Source organism: Doryrhamphus excisus, chromosome 15 (genome assembly GCF_030265055.1).
Source record: "Doryrhamphus excisus isolate RoL2022-K1 chromosome 15, RoL_Dexc_1.0, whole genome shotgun sequence".
Taxonomy (NCBI): Eukaryota; Metazoa; Chordata; class Actinopteri; order Syngnathiformes; family Syngnathidae; genus Doryrhamphus; species Doryrhamphus excisus.
In genome coordinates, this window is record NC_080480.1 from 17491396 (window position 1) to 17516048 (window position 24653).

The 24653-nt window shown below is 48.6% G+C and overlaps 2 protein-coding genes across 2 annotated transcripts; both read left to right on the plus strand.

The window, feature by feature from the left end:
• Positions 1-67: 67 nt before the first annotated feature.
• ppp1caa (protein phosphatase 1, catalytic subunit, alpha isozyme a) lies at positions 68-7889 on the plus strand. The gene is made up of 8 exons (XM_058048574.1): positions 68-248; positions 469-580; positions 4777-4908; positions 5001-5231; positions 5318-5422; positions 5510-5733; positions 5808-5942; positions 6268-7889. Exons 2-8 carry the CDS (start codon positions 526-528, stop codon positions 6382-6384), a joined length of 999 nt encoding a protein of 332 aa, XP_057904557.1. The 5' UTR covers positions 68-248; positions 469-525; the 3' UTR covers positions 6385-7889.
• Positions 7890-8353: 464 nt separating this feature from the next.
• Positions 8354-16782, plus strand: kmt5c (lysine methyltransferase 5C). The gene is made up of 9 exons (XM_058048402.1): positions 8354-8832; positions 9328-9460; positions 9655-9820; positions 10155-10264; positions 10381-10544; positions 11206-11225; positions 11369-11505; positions 11617-11777; positions 11928-16782. The coding sequence occupies exons 2-9, from the start codon at positions 9348-9350 to the stop codon at positions 16724-16726; spliced, it is 5670 nt and encodes a 1889-aa protein (XP_057904385.1). The 5' UTR covers positions 8354-8832; positions 9328-9347; the 3' UTR covers positions 16727-16782.
• The last annotated feature ends 7871 nt before the right edge of the window (positions 16783-24653 follow it).

Here is a 24653-nt window from a genome sequence, read left to right on the forward strand (position 1 = left end):
TTAGAAGACTGAGACACCTTTCCGCCAATTGGGCTCAAGGATGTAACCCCACTAATCCGTCCCCGACCAATCATATTTCGAGAATCGCGTGACGCTCGGTCGCTTCTCGACGACAGCGAAGACACTTGAAGCGGCGACGGCCTTGTTTTAAAGTTCCCGGAGGAAGAGGGAAGGGGACGGAGGCCCAGGCTGAGCTCAGGGGAGTTTTATTTACGCACTGGAAGGACTGTTAACAATCCGAACATAAGGTGAGAGGGATTTTATTTGATGGACGACAATGCAAGCTAGCATATCCTGCTTGTTTAGACGTGTGACAGGCTAGGCTAGCAGCTAGCTAGATTAGCTCGTAAATGTTACTGTCGCTCATGCTAGTAACTCGTTACTTTGACATTTTATGATTCTATTTGACTCCGGTTGGATTAACTGATATGTTTTTGTGTTTTTTTTTCCACTGTGGTGGAATCCAAGGTGCCATACTGGAATCTGAGCTTGTGACTGCACAAGAACGTCAGAATTAAACAGAAAATGGCGGAGCCGGACAAATTAAACATCGACTCCATCATTCAGCGTCTTTTGGAAGGTAAGACTACAACATGTGTCATTTGTTATGTGGAACTAGATGTGCGTTTTAAGATTGTGATGAGGGCGAAGGTGGGTTAGAGGCCACTGAATGACACAAACGGCGTGGCTGCATCATCGGCTCCCCTTCCTGATCCTGTAATGTTGTTGCTAGCTCTCGTTGAAAGCTAGAATGAAGACTAATAATGCGAGTTTGTGTGCGGAAAAAGTAGTCAAGTTTTGTTCATCGAAGGAGCATTAAATGTTACTTTGCGTCCCCGTTTGGCCCTGCTTGATTGCATGTTTTGTGTACACTTCCTCCTCGGTTTTTGTGTGTGTTATTAGTTTAGGTACAGGTGCTGAGTACGTGGTGTCCACACACGCACACATCACATACACACACACACACACACAGATTATTAATGCCCCAAGTCTGCATTATAGTGAGAAAAGATGTGGAATTATGTATCTACATGTCAAATGTCCTCTAAGTGTAGTCAAACTTTGCCCAATATATATATAACATTACGCTACATTGATGAGGCAATAGCCACCTCAGCTAGTACTGTCCTGAAATAGGAACATGTCATGGTTAACTGTAACAAACGAGGGATTACTGTACAGTGTTTCCCCTCGTTGCACGGAATTGGCCGTGACGCATGCTGCAGGAATACTAATATTTTAAAAACACCATTTTCCTCTTGTCCCTACACAAACATAGATTTGTGTTCAGAGCTCAGTGTTTGTTTGTGGACGGGTAAAACAGATTTTTGGGTTTTGATGTTGTTGTTATTATTATGAGTCTTGAATCTCATGTTTTTAAACATGTATTGAACCACCGGACATATGACACTATTGACTTTAAAGTATGCGCAGCAGATGAAGAACACAAAGGGGAAAAAAACAGGTCTTTGTGCAAGTGTTCTCTGATATTAAAGATAATTATGTCATATACGTACATATATGTCTGAGTATTGGTAAACAGATGCATTATAATGCATGACCAAGTCAGATTATGGTCGTTTTTTCAGGCTTCCCAATGGCCAAAATGTGCACAACATAACCGCCAGTTAATATTTTATGTGTTATGATGTTATGTGATTAACCTACAGGAGAAATTAACAATAAGCAATAAGTTAATGCACTGATTTATTTTATTTTAGTGCATTCCAGTTTGCCTCAATTGCCTGAAGACACAAATAATCAAATCGTGGATCCATTTTCATCACCTTCTTTTACGGGGAAGTTTTGCAGTCTTTTGCATAAGGTTTTGAGTACCATAAACAGGGTTTTCGCACCTGGCCCCGGTCCGGGAATGGAGCCGAACCATGTCTGTGTGGTTACGGCCAATTGTGTAGTCATTCTTGCAGGTTGTCCCAAAGATTGAATGTGGAATGTGTGTTTTCATTAATAGTTATCCCGGCATGTGTGCTGACTCCCATCCCATTATTTATTAGCTGCTGTTGCTGCCTGCACACCAGCATTGGCCTGCCTGCCTGCGTGCGCATACGTGTGTGTGTGTACTTGGGCAATGATAGAGTTGTGTGCTAAACACAGGCGGAGACAAACAAGGCAGATAGGGTCAGTATTTATATCCTCTTATGTAACCCTGGCGACCTTTAATGTGTGTCTGCATCTCTGCCTTTTATTGCTGACAATAACAAGCAATCGGTCCATGCGCGCCGCACCTTGTCATACGCACCATTGGCACAAGGGCACAGAGGACGCAAAAGTCAACCCAGCGGCAGTGAGGCTCGGGAGGTCGAGCAGGTCGTCCAGTAACCAGAAGGTGGTTGTTGTTGTTGGAGTCTACCCCAGTGCATCTGTGGTTACACATGTAGATTATCCCCCCCGGGGTGTGAATGAATAATGGCTTCACCGTCAAGTGCTTTTGGCTATCTTCAAAGGCGCTATATAAATCCGCTCCATTATTCTAATTAGAGACAAAACCAATCAAAAGTGTCGGGATAACGAGCTGCTGGGATTGGATATGTGTGTGCGTGTGTTTGTACCTACACATAAAGCTAGTCTTTTCAGAGATGCAGACATCCAGACGGCATGTGTGTTGTTCTGGTCCAAGTCTTTGTTTGCTCAGTCCACATTCATACCAGGCCGCGTGTGTGTGTGTGTCTGTCCAGTGATAAGCTCACTGTTTCCTGCTGGCGGTATGGCTAACTTTGGAGTAAGCAGTGTTGGGGCCCTAAGCTGGCTTTAATCCTGCAGCACCGCTGCAGTATTTATATACCATCTTTCACTATTTAAGTAGCTGCTCCACTATACTGACCTCCATTTACGTCGATGGCTCATTTAGGACACATGGAGCAATGTTATGTTAGACTTGCTGTATTGTGACATTTTTATGGCATTTTATTGCAGCGGTGTCCAAAGTGCGGCCTGTGGCTTTTCTTTTTTTTATGTGCCATGGACGCACTCAAATGCAAAGGCATATCACAATAAATGAGAATATTGTGCAAAATGTATTTGATTCCAGGAGTTGAGTTCACATTAAAAGACCAATTATAACAACTATAGTTATGAAAATGAGGAAATGCATTCATGAAATCTTTCATAGAATTAGCTGATTTTGTCAGATTCTGTTTTAGACCACCAAAAATTTCATCCCGGTTTTTGTACTCGGTCAGTCTCTGTCACCATCAGCCAGGGTGTTCATAGGAAACATTTTTCAGAATCAGAAAGGGTTTATTGCCAGGTATGATCAAACACATACTAGGAATTTCTTTTCATATAATAGGTGCAGACTCATCTATTAAAAAAGAATGAAAAATACAAAATATACAGAATAACAGTATAAATATATGTACACGGTCTGTTTTTTGTTTGTTATTCCGGAAGTGCAGTCTGATTGTTTTCCTAAAAGTCCAAACTGGGCATTAATGTAACATTATTTTTTCTGCTTGTGTTATCAAGTGTGACTTCTAAATAACCCACCACGGGGCCAAAGAAAGGTGTAATGGTTTAAGGGCATAGACATCCTGTTGTAAGATTCCCCCCCCTGCACATCATTAGGAATGACTGACAGTTTTGTCCTCAACGCTAATGTCTCTCCTTCCCAAGAGTCACATTGTCCAAAGCAGGGCAATCACCAGCTCTGAATGACAAAACAAAGAACATTGGCTCTGAGGAATGGACGCCGAGCCATCAAGTGAAGTGTCTCCTCAGCCGGAAGGTCAGACGGAGGCTACTTACACCAACGAAGTGGCGCGTTTACGCTGTTTTTAAAGTCGACCTGCGTAGTTTGTCACATGAGATAAGACGTGTCTGATGATTGACTCGGCACACAGGTTGTTCACGCTGCCCGTCGTCTCATCAGGCACACAGTCAGTGTGATGTGTGAGTGTGATATCACATGGTGTGCCATGGCGCTCTAGCGTGTGTGTGGGCGTGGGGGGGGGGGGTGTGATTGATCCAATCAGTGATTACAAACAAGACGGACGACTAAAAAACATCCATCAGAGAAAGTGGCAGTCTTTTATGTCCTCATCCATTAATGTCAACACCACCTTATTCTTTTTTTTTTTTTTTTTTTTAACTTGTTTTACATCCACAGTCCCTTTTTGACAGCTTACACTAAAGCAGTGGTGGGTGTCCACTTTGAGAGTAAGGGCACAAAAATGTATTCAATAATAATATTAATAAATGCAAAGATAATTAAATTAGTCTTATTTTAATGTATTTATTTCTAAATATTTAAATACAAAGCTTGGTGTGACTGATTATCAACATTTCAACTTCTCATCACGTTGTGCTTTTTTTTCTCTATTTTTGAATTTTTGTTTACTTTATTTTTATTTCTGCAATGTGCCACGGACCCCTAAAAACAAGCTACACCGACAACAATATCAGTGTGCACGATGCCGATCGATCGGAGCCCCCCTCGATTATGTAGTATAATAATGCAAGTACTGCATTTCAAAGCAATAAAGTTTCATTTCATACGTGGTCAAATATAACGTCTAGATTTAGTGGTCAATGGTTCCTCTGTGTTGTGTGAAAGTAAATGTGCTAATAACCGGACAACAGCTTTCCTTCCAACATGTCCGCTTGTGTTGTCGCAGGTTCTTTCGGCCTGGACATCATTCCCTGTGTGGGAGGTGTCACCTCTGACCATCATCTTCTCTTCTCCCCGGCTCTCTTTGCTAATAACAGTCATCCTCCCGTTCCACGTGGTTTCATGCGTTCATCTTGTCTGTCCTCCAGTCAAAGGTTCTCGCCCCGGTAAAAACGTGCAGCTGACCGAGAGCGAGATCCGTGGCCTCTGCCTCAAGTCTCGTGAGATTTTCCTGAGCCAGCCCATTCTGCTGGAGCTGGAGGCCCCCCTCAAAATCTGCGGTGAGCACGACCGCAAGTTTCACAAAGGCCCGCCAAGGCCCGCCTTCCCTCCAGATGGCGCTCTTTCAAGCGCCCTGTGCTGCCCCCTGCAGGCGATGTCCACGGCCAGTACTACGACCTGCTGCGGCTCTTTGAGTACGGAGGCTTCCCCCCGGAGAGCAACTACCTGTTCTTGGGAGACTACGTGGACCGAGGGAAGCAGTCGCTGGAGACCATCTGCCTGCTTCTGGCCTACAAGATCAAGTACCCGGAGAACTTCTTCCTGCTGCGTGGCAACCACGAGTGCGCGTCCATCAATCGAATCTACGGCTTCTATGACGAGTGTGAGTGTGCAGCAGATTTTTTTTTTTGGGGGGGGCATCTTTACTTGCTCTGTTGCCCATCACTGGAAGTTTTTTTTTTCTTGCAGGCAAGCGAAGGTATAACATTAAACTGTGGAAAACCTTCACCGACTGCTTCAACTGTTTACCGGTGGCTGCTATTGTAGATGAGAAGATCTTCTGCTGTCATGGAGGTAAGGCCTCATCGGCGCAACATTCATTCTTCCGTCTGACCGGGAAGACGTTTCCCGAGTGACATGTGACTCTGTTCCCCTCGCCAGGCCTCTCACCCGACCTCCAGTCCATGGAGCAGATCCGCCGCGTCATGCGACCCACAGACGTGCCCGACCAGGGCCTGCTATGCGACCTGTTGTGGGCTGACCCGGACAAAGACGTGCTGGGCTGGGGCGAAAACGACCGCGGCGTCTCCTTCACATTTGGCGCCGATGTGGTGGCCAAATTTTTACACAAACACGACATGGACCTAATATGCAGGGCGCATCAGGTATCTGGCTAGCATAGCATAGCACACATAACGCACACACACACACATCGCTGACGGTGCTTCTCCTTGCCAAGGTGGTGGAAGACGGCTACGAGTTTTTCGCCAAGAGGCAACTGGTCACTCTCTTCTCTGCTCCCAACTACTGCGGCGAGTTTGACAATGCCGGCGCCATGATGAGCGTGGACGAGACACTCATGTGCTCCTTCCAGGTGTGTGTTTGCGTGGGGTCGGTTAAGCCTGGTTCGTGCTTGTGTGTGGAGGAGCTAGCGTACGCCACACAAGCTCGTTCCACGTGCTCCTTCATATAATATGACGCAGACCGTACAAGCTCTGATTGGGCAGTTTTTGATTGGTTATGTCTATACGACTCAATCAGTCGTTCATCCTGCTAACGTTGACTTGAGGTGGGATTCGGACGCTTTCCCAGGGTAGCGCAGGGTTGCCCAATGTTGCGGCCTTTTTAGCGTGAAGGCGACGACCGCCGAGTTCCAACTTCCCGTTTTGTGTCTAAACTAAACGCTAACCTTTTTCCAGATTCTGAAGCCGGCAGACAAGAAGTTGTATCCATACGCAGGAGGTGCGGGAATGGGATCCGGAAGGCCTGTCACCCCGCCAAGAAATTCCGCCAAGGCCGCTAAGGCTAAGAAATAACACCCACTGGCTCCTCCCCCTCCCACCTCCCCGCAGGGTCCCGCCCCTCCCCAATCAGTCCACTGCTTTTTTTTTTTTTTTAAACCTTATTTTATTTTTTACATCTTACTCTAATGAAAACATGTCTTGTTTTTTTTTTTTTGTCACAGAAACTTTTCTTTATTTCCTTTCACCTCGTCCTCTCTTTTTCCTGTCATCGTAGAGGTAACTGAGCTGTTCTTTAGGCTTGCTACATTTTTAATGCTGTGTTTTGGTGATGGGGCGGGGGGCACATAGCACATGGTGGGTGAATCAGCCGATTCACTAAAAACTTCCCTTTTTAAAACATTTAAGAGCCCAGTCATGGATGTGAAATACTTTTATTTTGTACATATGCCAAATCAACATGTTCCCTTTCTTTTAGTTTGCGGAGATTAAATAATAAAAATTCGCTTTTGTTTGAACTATGTCATCTCGCTGCTTGATGGAGCCACAGGGGGGCGCGTGCCATGTTGTTAATACCAAATAAGACCCGATTGATCAGTGATGTTACTGTAAGGGCGAGGAAGCTGGTGGATAGTGCGCCCACCCTTTTGAAGTCAAGAACACTTCAACATGGCGGAGGTTACCATGACAACCTAGAAGCATCCGCAAGCACGACTGACTCGTCTTCATCTTGTTTTTTTGGAGGGGGTGGGAAACGATAGCCATACTGTAACCTACGAGCAGTCATCATGTAACTAAAGCATCAACGCAACCAATCACGTGACTGAATTCTCATCCATGCTTGCCCCGCCCCCTCCTTGAACCCTCCCCCCCGTCATGCATGGAGTCAATAAGGCAAACAGGGTGTCGTTGCTCCCCATGGAACATATCTCTCTGCAGTATTTCAGGGTTTCTCACTGCTCATTTGTCCTCGTCTTCTGTAAAAACTTCCTGCACCCGCTAACGAGGGTTTCAACTCGCATCAGTAACGATCGGCTGTGTGACACTCTGCATACCTGTTCCATCCACTGAGATCAACTCAGGAAGTCAAAACGTTTATCAGGAACAAAACAAAAAAAAAACAACTCTTGACTTTGAAAGAACTGCTAAAAACGTATGCTGAATGTTTCCAAAGGTGCAGAGAGACTTTACAGTCCAAGTCGGTGTTAAAGTGATAAACTATTATTCATCATTTATTTTAATGGTCCACTTCCATCTCCATAGCTGTACAAACATCTGCTTCTTTGTTGTTGTTTTTTTTTTTTACTCCACATTGACCATTATTATGAAATCCTCCATGTTTTTACTGACAAATTGATCTCTATATAGAATTGTATTGGTGTAGGTTTTTTTTTTAAATGGATCAGGGATGTTTTGCACCATGTCCTGTCACTGGATATGTTACTTACAACACCATCAGATGATTCCAATATTTAAAGAAAAAGTGAAACTAACAATAATCTTTGTATTTTAGTTCTCAATCTATTGCAATTTGTCTCCGTTGAAGCATAGAAATTAAAATATACATAGAATTTGTATAATGGTGTCTGGGTGGGTTTTTTTTTGTGATTTACAGTGTTACAGTGCCTTTTAGCAATGCATGACACAAAGGTTTAACTTGTTTGGCATGTATGGATAGGTGATAAATGGGAGCTTTTAACAAGAAAAAAACATTTAAACATTGTTTACCGATCCGAACCTCTTGTTTATATGCAGTAATTGAAGTGTACAGTACATTTATGTGTGTACATTAAAACGATTAAATGTTGCAAATAGATGGAGGCAGAATATGAGTAATGGGTGTACTGCACATATATTTGAATTAATCCGCTCACTAATCCTCGCGCAAATTGCACAATTGCAATGGATTTTTTGCCATAGTTTGTTTATTTGTCCGATTAGTAAAGAGCTCCGTGATTGGTGTAGGAACGCGTGTGTTGTTGCCAAAAGGAGGTAACTCTACTGTCCTCGTTTCCTTGCCTCGTAAAGCTTCTACACCAATCCTAGGAGCCGATGATGAGACTGCTGGGTTTGTTTGCCAGATTGACATTGAACCCAACGAATCGCGTGCCAGGTGGGCGTGTCCAAAGATGACGTTCGGTTGCGCTGCACGGCGCTGATCAACTTTTACTACCCGAGACGAAGCTGTTTTTTTTTTTTTAAGTCGTTTGTTAGCCTGCCCCAAACAACAACAATATACACGTTTTAAGTGTTTTTTTTATACAACTGGCTTGCATAGCCCGTATTTGTATTCCAGACTTACGGGGTCAGCACTTGTTACAGTGTAACAGTACATTCCTGAAGTGACGCAGAGCGTACGTGTTCGTAATCTGCTGCTGTGCGAGCTAGCAAGAGGGCGGAAAGCTAGCCAACCAGCTAGCTAGCTCGCTAGCTCGCTATGTGGCTAGGCTAACTGTCCAGGCGAGCAGCTTGGGATCTACTCTCCACCTGACGCTACTTTCGTTGACCAGAAAAGACTCCCAGGTAGGTTTTGGAGCGCCACATCGACGCCGCGCTTGCACGCATGCCGGAGCACACGTTTGCTTTCCGTAGCTGAACAGCAGAGATGATGTGATGCGGAGAATGTTAGCCGCTGACCGCAGCTGCTCAGCTGATAAGCTAGTCGACAAAATGACGTGCTAAGCTAACGCGGGTTTCGAGTCGATATGAACTCTTGACACTTTATTTACCATCCGTCTTGACTAAGTGCTGATAGTTTGGTACGAGTGCGAAAGCACAGTGTACTTTGTTTTAGTAATAAGTACACTGGATATGTAAAGAACTACAATCGATATGTTTCCCTATTGATTTGTTGTGCTGAATAAAACTTGGATATGTGTCGTCAGCACACTGAAATTAATGCATTGCCAATGCATTGTGCACCATCTAAAATGCAGACATATCCACAGCACCCCCCCCCCCCTCACCCCCTTGTTTTGCTCCTGTTCCTCCTGTAACCTTTAACCTCTGCTGTTGCAGCATGCTGATGGTGGGAGGCGATGGACGGCTGCACTAGAATGAGTGTGAAGGAGCTGTGTGACACAGATGACCTGGCCACCAGCCTGGTGCTGGACCCTCTTTTGGGCTTCAGCACCCACAAAATGAACATCAGGTATTCTTACTATAATGTGCCATGTCTGTCACTGCACATTTGTCAGACACTGTGTTAATTACTCGATGTCACTATATTATTATGTAACAATGGCGTTGTGTTGCAGTGTTGTTCATCGTCATCGTGTCTTGAATTCATCATGGATGCTTTCGTGCTGTAAACGTGTAATTCCCTTTTCGGTATTCTCTGTGTAGCCCCCCTCCAGAGGTGCGGCGCTGGGGCAACCTGAAGGAGACGCTGCTACGCTTCCAACGCACGCACGACTTCCAGGCCACGTTTGAGGCACTGACGGTGGGCGAGCTAGCCGGCGACTACTTCAGCGCTTTGGGGGGCCACCGTCAGGAGCTGCTGAGGCAACATGTGCGTCCTCTCCTTGTTGTTTTTTTTTTTTTGTTTTTGTTATCATGGATAGTGGAAAAGTGCAACTGAGATGATTTCTTTTTTGTGGCTTTTGGATTTTATGTGCACTTTGATTGTGACACAATTTAAAATGCTTATCAAGTTGCCTCATTTCATGTTTTTTAAGTTAACAATGCTAAAAGGTATGATGATAATCATTAGAGGGAAGTTCAACTTCAATCAAAGTGGACCCCCATATGCTTTTTTTTGTGTGTGTGGGGCCCTAGCGGAAAAAGTTGGTACACACACACTCAAGTCTGAAACTGATGAGCTAACGTGGGCGTGATGTTTGCAGGTGTACCGCTACCTAGGTGCCTTCCTCCTGGAAAGTGGTGTCAAGATTGAGTCATGTGACCGATATTCCTCAGAGACCAACGGAGCCAAGATCACCTCCACCAGACACTGGTACAAGCCCACCCAACTGCACATCGCTGGCTTTTTTTAGAGGCTACTATCACAAAGTGACCAAAGTGTTTGTCACTGAACGCCGCATGCGTTTGTGTTGTTGTTGCCCGGGGCAGGTTTGTTGGCGAGAGGGTGGAGGTCCTCCTGGGCTGCATCGCCGAGCTGAGCCCGGCCGACAGCGCCGTGCTGAGGGCGGGGGTTAACGACTTCAGCGTGATGTACTCCACGCGCAAGCGCTGCGCTCAGCTGTGGCTCGGCCCCGCCGCCTTCATCAACCACGGTGAGCTGCTTTGACTTAGCGATGAAATACACGGCAGAAAAATCCTAAACTGAAGTTTTTTTTCCCCCCAACAATGAAATGGTCATTGTTGGTTTATTTTGAAAGGGTTCTGCACCTGCTGTTGCTCTCTCTCTCTCTCTTTGCTATGGCAACCCATAAGTCTGACTGATGTAACAGCGCCCTCTGCTGGCTGCTGTCGTATAGTGGCGTCCATTAGGGCTCCATTGCTTCAACATAACTTTTGAAACAAACATGAACAGATTGAACATACTGGACAATATTACTAAGAAGTGTGTGCAAATGTATTTTTATCAATATTTTTTCAGCCGCAGCAATCAGTGTTTTTAAATGCTTTGGCTACGAATATATGTTTTTAAATGCATGTTTTTGGCATCTTCCCCACACGCAAACCTTTAACCTGTCCTTGACATTGAGCTTTTGGAGAACTCCTGCTTCAGTGTGTGTTTTGACACAAAACAAAAACCTGTACCACACAAATTTGAAGGAGGTGACAATGACTAAATGACCCGCTTTAGTGATGGAAGGAAACATGGGGTTTGACACCTTTTGCTTTAGAGGACTTGTCAAGTGAGTCAAATCATTTGTTCTTTCATTTTGGATTAATCTCCTCTTCTCTTCTCTTTGTGCTCCGTGCTGGAAGACTGCAAGCCAAACTGTAAGGTAAACAAACGCTTGATGATGTCATTTTCATTCAATCCAAAGATTAATCCAAGCAAAGTTCGAACTGTGATAAATATAAATGTTTGCATTGGCATCAGTTAACTGCTTCCTATCTACTCTTTTGTCTCATGTCACCCGCCCAGTTTGTCCCCGGTGAGAAGAACGGCGCTTGCGTGGAGGTGATTCGACCCATCTCCCCCGGGGAGGAGATCACGTGCTACTACGGCGCCAGCTTTTTCGGGGAGGGCAACGAAATGTGCGAATGCTGCACCTGCGAGAGGTGGGCGAGGCGTCCGCTCACAATTTCTACTCCGCGGTCCCTCAAACGGACCACTTGAGTCCGCTTCTAAGTTGTCCGATTTGAGGCTTAAATTGAACCGTGTTTCTCCAGAAAAGGGGAGGGTCACTTCAGACACAAAGGGAAGCAGCCGGAATGTGAGGAAACAAAGGACCCCGTGGACCAAAAGTACCGCCTCCGGGAGCGATACCTCCGCCATCACCGAGAGAAGGGCCACCTTACCTCCAGGCCCATTATTCCAGGATTGCACTCAGGTATCCTTTGAGGATTTGTCTCGTCAATACTCACCGCTTCACATAATTGCTAAGCAAAGTCCGTGAATCAAAAGCTGTTGGCTCACTAAAACTCTGACATGTGACAATTTTTGTTCCAACCTCTTTGCTCTTGTCGTCTTTTTCTCCTAGCTATCCCCTCAAGGAATTCCTTCACCCATCAGATGAGGAAAAACGCCCTGAAGAACAGAAAATTGACTCAAACCAAGAAGTGGAGGCGACAGAAGCACATGCGATCCTCTAAACTGGCCTGTACCAGGAAACAGCGGCGGACACTTCCTCTCCCGTCACAGTGTGTCATAAGGGACCTGAGGATCAGAGTTCGCCGCCACTCGCTGGACTTTTTGCTCATCTGTAAAGATCCAAAAAGCAAAGAGAGATCCCTTTTGCAGCAGCTGGAGGTCGTGAAGCCAAAGCCGAGCCCAAACGGCGGCCCGGTCAACTTGAAGTGTTTTGCTCTCGGTCCCTCCAAGTCCCATCCGAGGAAGAAAGCAAAGTCTGCCCCCTTGAGGAGCTCGTCCAGAACCAAGAGCACAGATCAGACCACCCTCAGGCATCAAACGGCACCCGGTAACACCACGAGCCACCCTGACGTCTCAGACAAAACCTCCAGTGCAACAAAGCAGGACAGGATGGAGGAAGCAGACTCTGAAATGAAGACTAAGAGCGAGCCTCGCATCTCCGCCGCCAACATCGGTCACGGTGTCTCAGACGGCAGTAAGACGGCTGCAGACAATCCATTAATATCACCCAAGCAATACCTTACCGTCCGCCTAACAAGGATATCGGTTCCTCGCGGTGAAGAGCCTGGAAAGAGCTCCCAGGACAAGGACACGAGAGAAGAGCTGAGAGGGAGGATGAGGCAGTTCCAGGGCCTCAGACCGCTGCCAGAGTCCAAACTTCAGCCAAAGCAAGGCCCGGCGCCGAGCACCTGCACCGCCGAAGGTAACCGAGGAGTGCGGGAGATGTTTTTCAAGTCCGTCGATCACGTCAACGTACGCAAGCGACACAGCAGCGAGATGGTGGATTCTTCTTCCCTGTGCAAAGAAAGCAGGAAAAACAAGGTCATTGAAATCCAGACGCCGTCAGAAGAAACATGCAAACCGCAGCAGCAGGACGGCACGAGCCAAGAACACAAAGACACGAGAAAGCCCGTCAGTGCTGCCAAACCAGGCGGCAAACCCGCATGTAAGGTGGCGCCCAATCAGGAAAGTAACTCAAAAGTTGTGAAAGTACACGAACCCCCTGCTTTACTGCGGACCGCTTGTACGCCAAGCCAACAAGCGGGAACCAAACCTGATCAAAATATCATCTTAAAGCAGGCTAAAGTCCTCCTGTCGGACATTTTAAAAAAAGAGAAACCCGGGCAATTCCAGCGCCATTTTTCTACCTCGCCCCCCCGACAAGCGCAAAACCATGCATACAGACGAGGTGTCGGGAGGCGGCGGAGGAAGGACAGATGGTCCAAAACAAATGCAGAAGAAAAGACGGCGGCAAACTCAAACTCCAGCAGTGCGGACGCCGCGTCAGTCGACTCCAGCCAAGCTTGCACCCACGCCCGACCGGCGGACCGGCACCTGGACGCCGCCCACCTCCAAGCACTACCTCCCGAGTCGCACATTTCAAGCAACGGTCCGAGCAGCCGGCACCCCCCTGCCCACCCCCAGGCGCACACGCAGTCCAACATACCTCTCAAGAAACGGACATTCCGCAGCTCCGTGGAGCCGGAAGAAAGTGCGGCTTCAGCTCCAGACGGAGACCAAAAAGTAGACCCTGGATCCCCCAGCAACAAAAGACATGACCCCAGATGGGGTTTAGAAGCCAAGAGGGGTTCCAAACGAGGCAGGAAAAGCAGAATGCGAGCAAAAATCCAGAGGCTGAAGTCTCAAAGGGTCACGAGACAAAACCACTTCAGCAGAGTTCTTCGGCCCAGAGGTCCCGAAGTCCAGCAAAGGAAAGTTCCCAAATTAAAATCCGAGGTGCGGCACAGGGATCCCCGCCGAGAGACGGTCAACCTGGACACAAACGGTCAGACGGAGGAAGCTGACAACCCGCAGGAAGGCTCTCCCGCAGAGGCCAAGATGGAAACCCTGGAACAAAGCGATTTGGAGGAGAAAAAGCCCGCGCTTAATTTCCGTATTCGTTTCAAGCGTCGGAGGGGCAAAGTCTGGGAAATGCAGAGTGATGGACTGGCAAACGTGGCATTAAAAATTGAAGAGAGAGAGGACTTGGACAACGATCCAATCAAAGCCATCATGGACTCCGTGTCAGTACTCAGCATGGAGATGCAGGCGGCTCAGGCTCACGTGCAGGCCAGCAAAAAGTCCAAGAGCCGACTGCTGCGCTTGAAAAAAAGGGGTGAGCGAAGACACGACAGGAAGAAGGTCTCCGCTGTTGCAAATTCAGAGCGGGGCCGCGAGGACGTACGAGACGGCAAAGAGAAACCCGATGTGGAGATCCTCTCAGCAGCCAATCTGCCGTCAGATAAAACGCAGAGTGAGACGTCATCTCTTGTGCAGGGAACTAAAACCGAAGATCGATTTACAAGAAATTGCTGCCGCTTTGAAAGTGGGTCACAACAGAAACCGGAGACCGGTTTAGACCTGAATGGTCTCTCTTTGCCTGTTCTTAAGCTTCGCAGGAAGGTCGAGGGCATCTGGGAGGTGGACGACACGGACGAGGAGACAAACCAGCGTGACGTTAAAATAGACGCCAAAGTCAAGCGAGAGCTCAGAGGTCATCCTCCGGTCAAGCAAAACAAAGGTTTGCTGGACTTGAGCAAGTCCAGAGAGGAGATCCCGTCTGCTCAAAGGATCCCCAACAGTAACCCGTCGCTCCTCAAAACTGAAGCGCCACAGTTGTCTTTGTCCCTGTCCCCGCTGTCCCTGTCCTCCCCGCCCAACGACAATGCCGACGTCATACCGCCCGATGTCGGAGCAGAAGTCAACAGCGGCGGAAGGAAGCAGCGGCACAAAACGAAGTGCGCTACGGCGGAGACGTCGGCGAGCTGCCTCAGTCAGTCCCTCCAGCAGATTGACAACAGTCTCTCCAAGCTCTCGGAGGGTTTGTGTTCCTCTCAGATTTTTGAGAAAACTGCTCCCTTTTCCGCCATTCCCAATCCCCTCACGCAGCAGCCCCCTTCCCAGTCTCCTCCATTCCCTACGGCGGACAACATGCTCTCGGGCGAGCCCACCTTCCCAAACTGCTGCGACGACCTTCTGGACTTCCAGTGTCTCAACTTTGAGGGCTACTATCAGCCACAGAGCATCCTGCCGTCGTCTCCGTCCGATCTGTGTTCGCTGGATCCACCCACAGACCCCTTCAGCACCCCGCTCTCACACAGCCCCTCCGACACGTGGACCACCGAGACGCCGTACCTCGGTCCCCCAAGTCCAGGAGATAACTTCAATGGTGAAGACCTGCAGTTCTTCCCCAGTCTGCTTTCGTCCAAAAACGATGCGGTTTCTCTGGACTGTGAAGCAAAGGACTTCTCCAAAGACAGACACGCCCCCCAAACCAGCTTCAGTTTTTCCTCCCTGAACCCAGAACTTGCGGCAAAAGGGGTCCCGTGTAAGAATCCAGGAATCAGGTTGTCCAAAGAGGACTTGAAAAGTAATTTGTCAGTAGTTAGCAAACCACGCCTGTTTGGCACGTCTGCCCCGATGTCGCCGAATCTTCTTCCTTCAGTTCAGCACCCCCCCAACGTGAAGCCCAGCGGCAGCCAATCACGAGCCACGTCTAGCCTCAAAACACAGGGACCCTTCCACCGCATGAGCATTCCTAGCAAGTCCCAGTCTTTCCCGACTTGCCAGCCCAACGCGGCAAAGGGCGTGTCCCCGAGCAGCCTGGCCCGGTCCATCCCAGCATCACCGGCGCCAAACAAATTCCTCAATCCGCAACGCTTGGCTGCCAAGACCCCCAGCGCCCCTGACAATCCATTCACCTTCCACGAGAAACCCTCCACGGTCATCCACAGGGTTGTCAAGTTTCAGGGAGGGAACCAGAGCCAGAACCTGTACAGCGCGCCTTCCAGAGACCACATGGCTGCTGGCGGCCATGCTGGTTTGCCCAAAACATTCAGTACAAAGTTGGCGGCGACCGAAAGAAGCGACTCGTGTCCCCACAAAGGTTCTTTTGGCCAGTCTGGCAACCCCATCAGGTCTGGCGCTCATATCAACAAACTCGGTTCTTTGCATCATCCGCTCAGTCGGAGCAGGGTGTCCTCTGAAAAACACGAGGACAACAGCGCGGCGTACAAGAACTTTTCCACGCTGCCACGGCCTTTCTTCTTCCCCAGTAAAGACGGGTACTCCTCCCCGCAGGACAAGAGCTCCACACACGGGAGATCTACCTCTCTGGGCTCGGACAAGAACCAGCCATGTTACACTCAGCAGGACCCTTTCGACTTCAGCTTCGGGTCGTCGCTATCTCCGATGCCTCATCACAGCAGTCCTCCAGTGGTCCACGGTACTCCTCCGGGCACGCCGGCACCAGCAAACAAGGGTCACGCATCAGCTTCCTTCCCCTACGGATCCCAAGGCCCCCCTTACGTACTCAACTTCAGTGGAGACCACTCATTGACCCTGGGCCTCAGGGACGGGCCTGAAGGCTATCCGGGTCTCGGCCCGACAAACTACACCTACCACTGCTTGATGGAACCTTCCGGAACACAGGGCCGGCTGGTCCTGGAGCCCTGTGGGTCTCAGCTATCCAACCCGCCTTCCTTTTCCTTGGGGGGGTTTTCAGGACTCAAAAGTGGTCAGGAGGAACATTTTAAGAGGGACGGGCATCATCAGAACCAGCCTGGTGATCACCAAGACGTGCCGCACTATGGACCAACATCCCACTCCATGGGCTCCACTAAACCCAAGAGGGTCAGGTTAGTCGTGACAGACGGTACGGTCGACTTGGACCTCCAATATTCGGACTGATTCTCAGCTGCTGGACTCACTGGAGATGTTTTTGTAAAGCTTTTTTCTAAATTATATTTTGATGGTTTGGTGTTGATTTTGGACAAGAGACAATGCACACACACACAGAGAGAGAGAGAGAGAGAGAGAGAGAGTGAAAGCGTGGCGGATATCTGCGACCACAAGTTACGTGTCCACGACACTTAAGCCTCACCGAGGTGATCAGCCGACCACCACAGCGACGTGGCCATCAGAGACCTGCTGGCTCTTCTTTTTAAAGGCAGCTTTGTGCCTCCGTCTTGCCTGATCAAGACTTTTTTTTCCAAACGGTCTATCCTCCATTTTATATCCACAATAATCTCTTTTGGCACTGTTTGTACGTGTGAGTGTGTTGTAGTAGCGAGCTAACGTGTACTGTTGAGTCCAAGCTTAGCACCCACAGCGGATCCTCGGAACGAGAACGACGGCGCACTTGGTTCAAGTGGAATACGGTTGGAGAACACCCCCATGGATGACATGAGCTAAAAAGCTGAATGATGTCATTGGTCTAGAACAGGGGTCGGCAACCTTTACTATGAAAAGAGCCATTTCACCCACTTGCCCACTAAAGAAAAATAGCCTGGAGCCGCAAAACATTGTATGTTTAAAACAACATTGGAGGGAAAAAAAAAAGACGAGTTGGAGTACTCTTGCTAGTACTGGAGATAAACTTTTGTTTTTAAATGAGCTCTAATTTATTTTTTAGAATTGTCAAATAACTCATTAATAATAATTAATAACTCAAATAACTCAAAGTATTACTCATTTCCCTTCATGTTAACCTGTCAGAGAGAACTGGATAGCATCCTGTCTGCTCATTCAGTCACCAGTCAGAACTCAGTCAGGATGCATTCATGGTCTCACACAAAGTTGGATTTTTGTAAACTCATAACAAAGACGTGCATTTTCACCACACGGGTGCTAAAAAATATTCAAACATTGCAAAGGGAGCCGCAACAAAGAGGCTGGAGAGCCACATGCGGCTCTGGAGCCGCGGGTTGCTGACCCCTGGTCTAGAAATTAGTCTTCTCAGGGCTTTGAATCCAGCTTTGGAACGGTCCATGGGTGAGACCAACTAGGGCGGTCTCACCCAAACCACTGCCTCGCTCCACCTTATCTCAACCAATGTCCTTTAGCCTCACACGAGTGAGACCTTAGCGAATAAATCATGTTTCGGTTTATGCTAACACGTTGCCTCTGGTTAGCATGCAGCACGGTGCTCTGCTCCACAGACTCTAGTTCTTTGCTAACCACACGGCTACGCCACAAGTCTCCCAAATGTTCACGCAAAACTCGTTTTTATAGTTTTACACCCCTAAAACAATTCTAAATGTGTATCAATGATGAATGAAAGTGATGAACATCTTTAGCTCGCTTTTACCTTCATTGAATGTCACAAAGACAGCAGCACCGGCGCCACCTTCCTGTTTTGCCGTGAGTTATTTCTCGCCTTCTTTGTCAGAGTTCTGCCATTTGCAACTTTCTTGTGTTTTGCAGCAGCGGAGAAGAAGAAAAGGGCAGCCTCGAAGTGAGAAACACTATTGAACTGAAGAAATAACTCACGGCAAAACAGGAAGGTGGTGTCTGTGTTGGTCTCGCCCGCCATATCGTGTCTTTGGCGACAATTACGTCTTCAGTGAAGGTAAAAGTAATTTATTTTATGTTTAATTATTTCTTTTCCTTCATCATTTATATGCATCTTTGGTTTCTGCATGTAAAACGGTAATTTTAAAACTATAAAAAGGTGACATTTTTGATATTCTGGAACAAATTAATTGGTTTTATGGGATAGCTGGAGCCTATCCCAGCTGTCTTGGGGCGAGAGGCGGGGTACGGTTTGGAATGGGGGGGGACCAGAGTACCCAGAGAAAACCCACGCATGCACGGGGAGAACACACTAATTCCACACAGAGATGCCCGAGGGTGGAATCGAACTCAAGTGTCCTTGCTGTGAGGCCTGTGCTATAACCACTCGTCCACCGTGCAGCCTGGAAGGAATTCATGACGTTAGCAAAGTGTCCTCTTAAAGTTGGATCCTACGCCATCGCCTCAGATTTAAGTCTGGTCTACGGTCCTCAGGACAGACTAGAGCTGTCCTATCTAGTCTTTAAGCATGAACCGATGGGGCCTGCTACAATGAGAGGCGAAACGTCTTGTAAGACAACCTGAACCGTTGCGATGGATTCAAAGCCCTGAGAACCATCTGGTGAAAACATGTCAGCCCCAGGTCTGGATTCATTTTTTCCAGATCTGTTATTTGGGAACAAATCAGCCGCTTCCCGGATGGGACGGTGTTTTCCTTCCGAGGCTCCGCTGTCCACGCCAGGCTTGTACACTGTAAAGTAAATGTCCACGCCGGGTACGCAGTCCCGATCTCCCGGCGCGGATGCAGGGGAAGGTGCAAGGTGTCTGGACAAGAGTCCAAACGGTGACAATCTTTTCTCCTTTTCTCATAATTCCCGTCATCTTTGTCGTTCCGAGCGAAGCGGGGGCGTCGCCCGTCGTCCGTGTGTTTATCTCCGCCTTACACGACAACCACTGTACTGTCACGCTTATTTATTGGAATCCCCCTCATCCTTGTTGAAATGGTGCTTTAACGTAATTTATACTTCACACGGATCGTGTGAAAGGATGAAATGTTTTTAAGCTTATTTAATGGAAAAAAATATATTGACCTGAATATATATATATACTATATATATATTATATATATATAGTATATAGACATATTTAATTTCTCATCCACTTGTTCTGTTTTCTTTTTCCCTACAAACTGGCTGTTAGTCTTACTAAAGGTTTGCTGTAGAAATGTAAAATGTAGCTTGTAACATTAAAGACTTACTCTTTTAAAAAAAAAAAAAGAAGAAGAAAAAAAAAAGAACTCTGCCTCCTCGACTCATTTTTACACGTGCAACTTTTAATAATAATAATAATAATAATAATAATTTAATTCCAGCGGTTACACAATGAGCACATTTCGTCTTAAAGATGACAAAGCAGCGTCATTCCTAATAGGCTGCTCTAACTACACGCTGACTTCCTGTTCAGCGCAAAGCAAGCTTCAAATCAAAAGCACCCATTTATGCTGACACTAGATGGCGCTACATCCTCTCGCATTCTGTCGATTAACGGATTGTCTTCCCAGATTGCCGGAGATCAAGCATGGAGACTGTCACCTGCAGTACCGGGGAGGATTGAAAGTGAAAGTGAAACCATGGGACAGCATGTAAATGACAAAGAAAGGCCCCAATATGGGAGTTTTCTGGGGACAATGGGGGGGGGGGGGGGTTGCCATTGCCCACCTATCCATCGTCTTCCACTCCAGTTGAGAGACATAGTCTCTCCTCCGGGTCCTGGGTCTGGGTCTTCGCTAGGGCCTGATACCGGTCGGATGTATGAACACCTCTCTGGGGGGGGGTTGCCAGGGCCACCCATCTATCGTCTCCCCATCACAAGGCCTTCCCAGGCCAGTTGAGAGACATAGTCTCTCCTCTGGGTCTGGGTCTTCCCTAGGGCCTGATACCGGTCGGATGTATGAACACCTCTCTAGGGTGGGGGACAGTGGGGTCCGGGGGGGGGGGGTTGACAGGGCCACCCATCCAACGTCTCCCACTCAAGAGGCCTTCCCAGGCCAGTTGAGAGACATAGTCTCTCCTCCTGGGTCTGGGTCTTCCCCAGGGCTTGCTACCGGTCGGACGTATGAACACCCCTCTAGGGGGGCGTCCAGGCGGCATCCTGACCACCAATCCGCCCGTCTCGCCGTTTCCAGGTGAGAACCGTGTGGACGGAAAACAAAAAATGTGCAGAAATGGAGGAAAGCCATGTCTGAGGTTGGAATGTCCATCATCCGTCATTCTACTTTCGGTTTCGGTTTGGTCCACAACCACTTATGTGGACCTGAGTTTGAGGTTTGAGGGGGCGTCGATATCAACCGCTTCCTGTGTCGATGCCTCTACACCTCCTTCCTCCCACTCCTCCTCTCCTGCACCCCCCCTCTACTGGCTCCGGCAGCGTTTGACCCACTTGCGCTCTGCTTCCTCTCCGTTCATTCGTCCTCCGACTTGGAACACTTTAGTCTGCAACCAGGACACCGGAGAGAAGATGTCTTCAACCGTGTCGTGATGCTGGGAAGAACTCAGGTTCATGTTCTTCATCTTGACGTAGCACCCTGTCCCCCCCCCCCCCCGTCCCCCCACCCCCGACTCCCCATTTATAATGGGAAGCGGTGCAGCAATGGCTTCCCTCATCTTCCTTCCTGCCATTGTTAGATCATCTCTCACATTGACTCACATCAGCGTAACGTGCCGTCATTGGCTGCTGTGTGTGTGTGTGTGTGTGCGTGTGTGTGTGTGTGTGTGTGCGTGTGTGTGTGTGTGTGTGTGTGTGTGTGTGTGAAGCTTTGGCTGCTGTAAGGAAATGGAAAAACAACAAAAAATGGAAGAGTTCAACTCTAACATCAGAGGGAGGGGGAAGGGGGGTATGCCCAGCATGGGAGGGTGGAGCTGCATGGGGGGGTAGGACCAGGGGGGCGATGTGAGGCGGGTGAAGTGTTACTCCAGCAGGACCGGGAGGGGGGGTGCAGCCGGGAATAAACGCTCCTCCATCCCTAAGCAGCTGGCCAAACACCTTCTGACTCCTCTGTGAGGAACGAAGAGAGGAGGAGGAGGGAGGAGAGAGAGAGAGAGAGAGAGAAGGGGGGAGGAGGAGGAGGAGGAGGAAGAGGCAGCTTCGTTGCCACGGCGCTGATTCTTTTCAGTCTTCCACCTTTTTTTTATTTTTTTCTTCCTCTCTCCTCCAAAACATCATCATCTTCCCTCGTCGCTCCCGATCGCCTCCTTCGGACATCTCCTCTTTCTCCTCTCATCATCATCATCACCACCACCACCATCATCATCATCGTCGGGGACCGTAGAAGACGGTAAGAACCACTTCTGCTTTTTTTTTTTTTTTTTTTTTAATGTGGGTGTGTGTTTGACATAGCTTCACTTTTGCAAGGATGTTGAGGGTTTGATTCCCACACGAGGGAGAGAAAACGGTCCTCGGGATGTGGGTGCCCTTGAGCAAGGCAGCCAGCGCCCCGGAATGCTGCTGCAAAGTGTGCACTCCCAGATGTTGTGTGTCTGTTAACGTATGTAACCGCGGTCGTGTCGGCTCGTGTGCGCGCCTGGCATCGGCGTGTCAAGCCGCTAAGTCCCGCCCACATGCTGTACTGTACTGTAGCCTTGCGTGGCGCCGCGTGCACGGGAAAAGGCTAACTAGTGCATTAAATCACACCTTTGACACATCAGGCGAACGGCACCTGAGCACCGTAACCGTGGGAACTAGAGTGGGAGGGGGGGGGGCGGGGGCAGCTGTTCAGCAGCAGGGGGCCGGCGTCGGGTTTAGCGTATAGAAACATGGCGAGGATGCGCTTGACGTGATGTCGATGCCACGCTTGGACTTCTTCCACCAGCTGACCTTGCTAAGCAAACCATTAGCATGGATGCTAAATGTTGACACATGCGCCTTAAAGATACAGTACTTTCAGGACCAATTCCCAGTGGACTCGCTTTTCAATCAAGGTCCACTTCGTTTCGAATGACTTCCCTGTGCGTCTAAAAGTCGTTAGTTTCGACTTGAATTCTCGTAAGTTTCGATTTTGGAAGGCTGCTGTCAATCATGGAACACAATGCTAACGTTGTTTGTAGCATTAGCGCTAAGAGTCCATAGGCATCTGAACCACCCCTCGTATTTTCTACAAATGTTCAACCTCACGCGCAACAACCTCAACGTGAGCACAGTCAGGTCGTGGTTCTCAAAATCACGCAAAGTACGAGTTCACCTTGAACGCAACATCAAAGCTAATGATTGGAGTTTCACTTACAGTATCGGCAACAATCTGACAACCGAGATTTGATGGCTGTCACCTCACGTTGAGGTCCGCTCAAGTCCTGTAGGTGGCGATAGCTCGCATGTCACGTGTCAAACTTGGACTGACTAATTAAGAGGAAGACGACTGTCAATCACGGGTCAATCACGGGTCACAAAGAGACCTGCCAAGAGAGAGCGTGGTACAAATACGGAAAGCGTCAGCAACAATCTAGACGCGCATCGTCGCGTCTAATCGGACTTGACAGCCGGCATCTCACACCTTTGTGCGAATCCGCCGCAGACACAAAAAAGCCCCTCAAACGCCCCCGTCGGTGCTTCGCTTGGCATCTGGAGCGGCTCGCATTGTCCTGACTGACATTTGGCAAGAGGAAAGCGCTTGTCAGGGGGCGGGACTCCGTTCAAAGTTCACACCACGGGGGTTTAAACGCCGGGGCCGCACGGTTTTGGCAGCTAAAGGACGACTAAAGGATCAGCGGCGCCCCAGCCCGGCGTTTGTGTCGAGCTCTTTTGGATGCGGAGCAGATGGTCGGATTTGTGGAAGTGGAGATGAATTCATTAGCAACTTTGGCATCTTCTGCTCAGAGTGGCGACAGACGACACCACAACACACTTAGCAGCGCAACGGGCTCGGGACCGCCACAGACCAAATCGCTTGTTGGCAACGTGCCGTGGTTGGGTTGGCCTCAGGGGCGGAGTTAGACACAAGGCAGTGTCTTGATTGGTGGACGGGGAACGGTCGCTTCCAGAAGATCCTTGAACTTCTTCAACTTAGGACTCTAACTGGAGACCAGGTTGACTGACTCTGACCGGGGCAGGTTGCCACCAACTGGTTTGCCACCAATTGGTTTCCACCGTTGGTTTTCGACCAACTGGTTTTCGACCAACTGGTTTTCGACCAACTGGTTTCCACCGTTGGTTTCCACCAGCTGGTTCCCAGCGGTTGTCCAAAGGTTGTCACCGTTCCACCAGCTGGTTGCCACCAGCTGGTTTTCCACCAAATGGTTTCCAGCAAATGGTTGCCACCAACTGGTTTTCCACCAACTGGTTTCCACCCACTGGTTTCCACCGTTGGTTTCCACCAGCTGGTTTCCAGCGGTTGTCCAAAGGTTGTCACCGTTCCACCAACTGGTTTTCCACCAACTGGTTTCCACCAACTGGTTTTCCACCAACTGGTTTCCACCAACTGGTTTTCCACCAACTGGTTTTCCACCAACTGGTTTTCCACCAACTGGTTTCCACCAACTGGTTTTCCACCAACTGGTTTTCCACCAACTGGTTTTCCACCAACTGGTTTCCACCAACTGGTTGCCACCAGCTGGTTTTCCACCAACTGGTTTCCACCAACTGGTTTTCCACCAACTGGTTTTCCACCAGCTGGTTTCCACCAACTGGTTTCCACCAACTGGTTTTCCTCCAACTGGTTTCCAGCAAGTGGTTGCCACCAACTGGTTTTCCACCAACTGGTTTTCCACCAACTGGTTTTCCACCAACTGGTTTTCCACCAACTGGTTTCCACCAACTGGTTTTCCACCAACTACCGACACATGAGCCAGACCGCTTCTGTCGACATAAAATGTGAGCGCCAAAGGGGGGGGGGGGGCGGTTTGATGTAAAATGGTGCGTTTATGTACAATAGTTAACCTGACGCTACATGACTACAGTCCAGTCACACGGCATTGACACTGACTTCCTGTTCAGTGTAAAATAAGCTTCAAAGTAAAAGCGTGGCATCATCAACCTGGATTCTCAAATCGGACCCATTTATTTAGATCGGTAGGTCCCATCCAGGCCACCGTACGCCCTCCCGGGGGCCGGGGAGGCGCCAACGCCGCCCCCGAATGAGGCTCTGCACCGGGAGGCTTTATCAGCAGATACGTCGGAGCTTACCAGTGGATGGAGATAAACGCCGATGAATTAGCATTAATTGGATTATTCCAAGCGCCGTCCGTAAGGAGTGGATTCTTGCGGTGGGGGGTGTGGGGGGCGTGGGGGGCGTGGGAGGGAGGCAGGCAAAGGCGGTGGTGTCAGCCGCTTCGGA

What these genes read in the sequence shown, in the direction of transcription:
- ppp1caa (XM_058048574.1), top strand. Translation starts at nt 526, where the DNA reads ATGGCGGAGCCGGACAAATTAAACATCGACTCCATCATTCAGCGTCTT. An exon ending in CATTCAGCGTCTTTTGGAAG is followed by an intron (nt 581 to 4,776) that starts GTAAGACTACAA and finishes TCTGTCCTCCAG; the next exon opens with TCAAAGGTTCTCGCCCCGGT. An exon ending in TAATATGCAGGGCGCATCAG is followed by an intron (nt 5,734 to 5,807) that starts GTATCTGGCTAG and finishes CTCCTTGCCAAG; the next exon opens with GTGGTGGAAGACGGCTACGA.
- kmt5c (XM_058048402.1), top strand. Translation starts at nt 9,348, where the DNA reads ATGGACGGCTGCACTAGAATGAGTGTGAAGGAGCTGTGTGACACAGAT. An exon ending in ACCCACAAAATGAACATCAG is followed by an intron (nt 9,461 to 9,654) that starts GTATTCTTACTA and finishes TTCTCTGTGTAG; the next exon opens with CCCCCCTCCAGAGGTGCGGC. An exon ending in AGGAGCTGCTGAGGCAACAT is followed by an intron (nt 9,821 to 10,154) that starts GTGCGTCCTCTC and finishes TGATGTTTGCAG; the next exon opens with GTGTACCGCTACCTAGGTGC.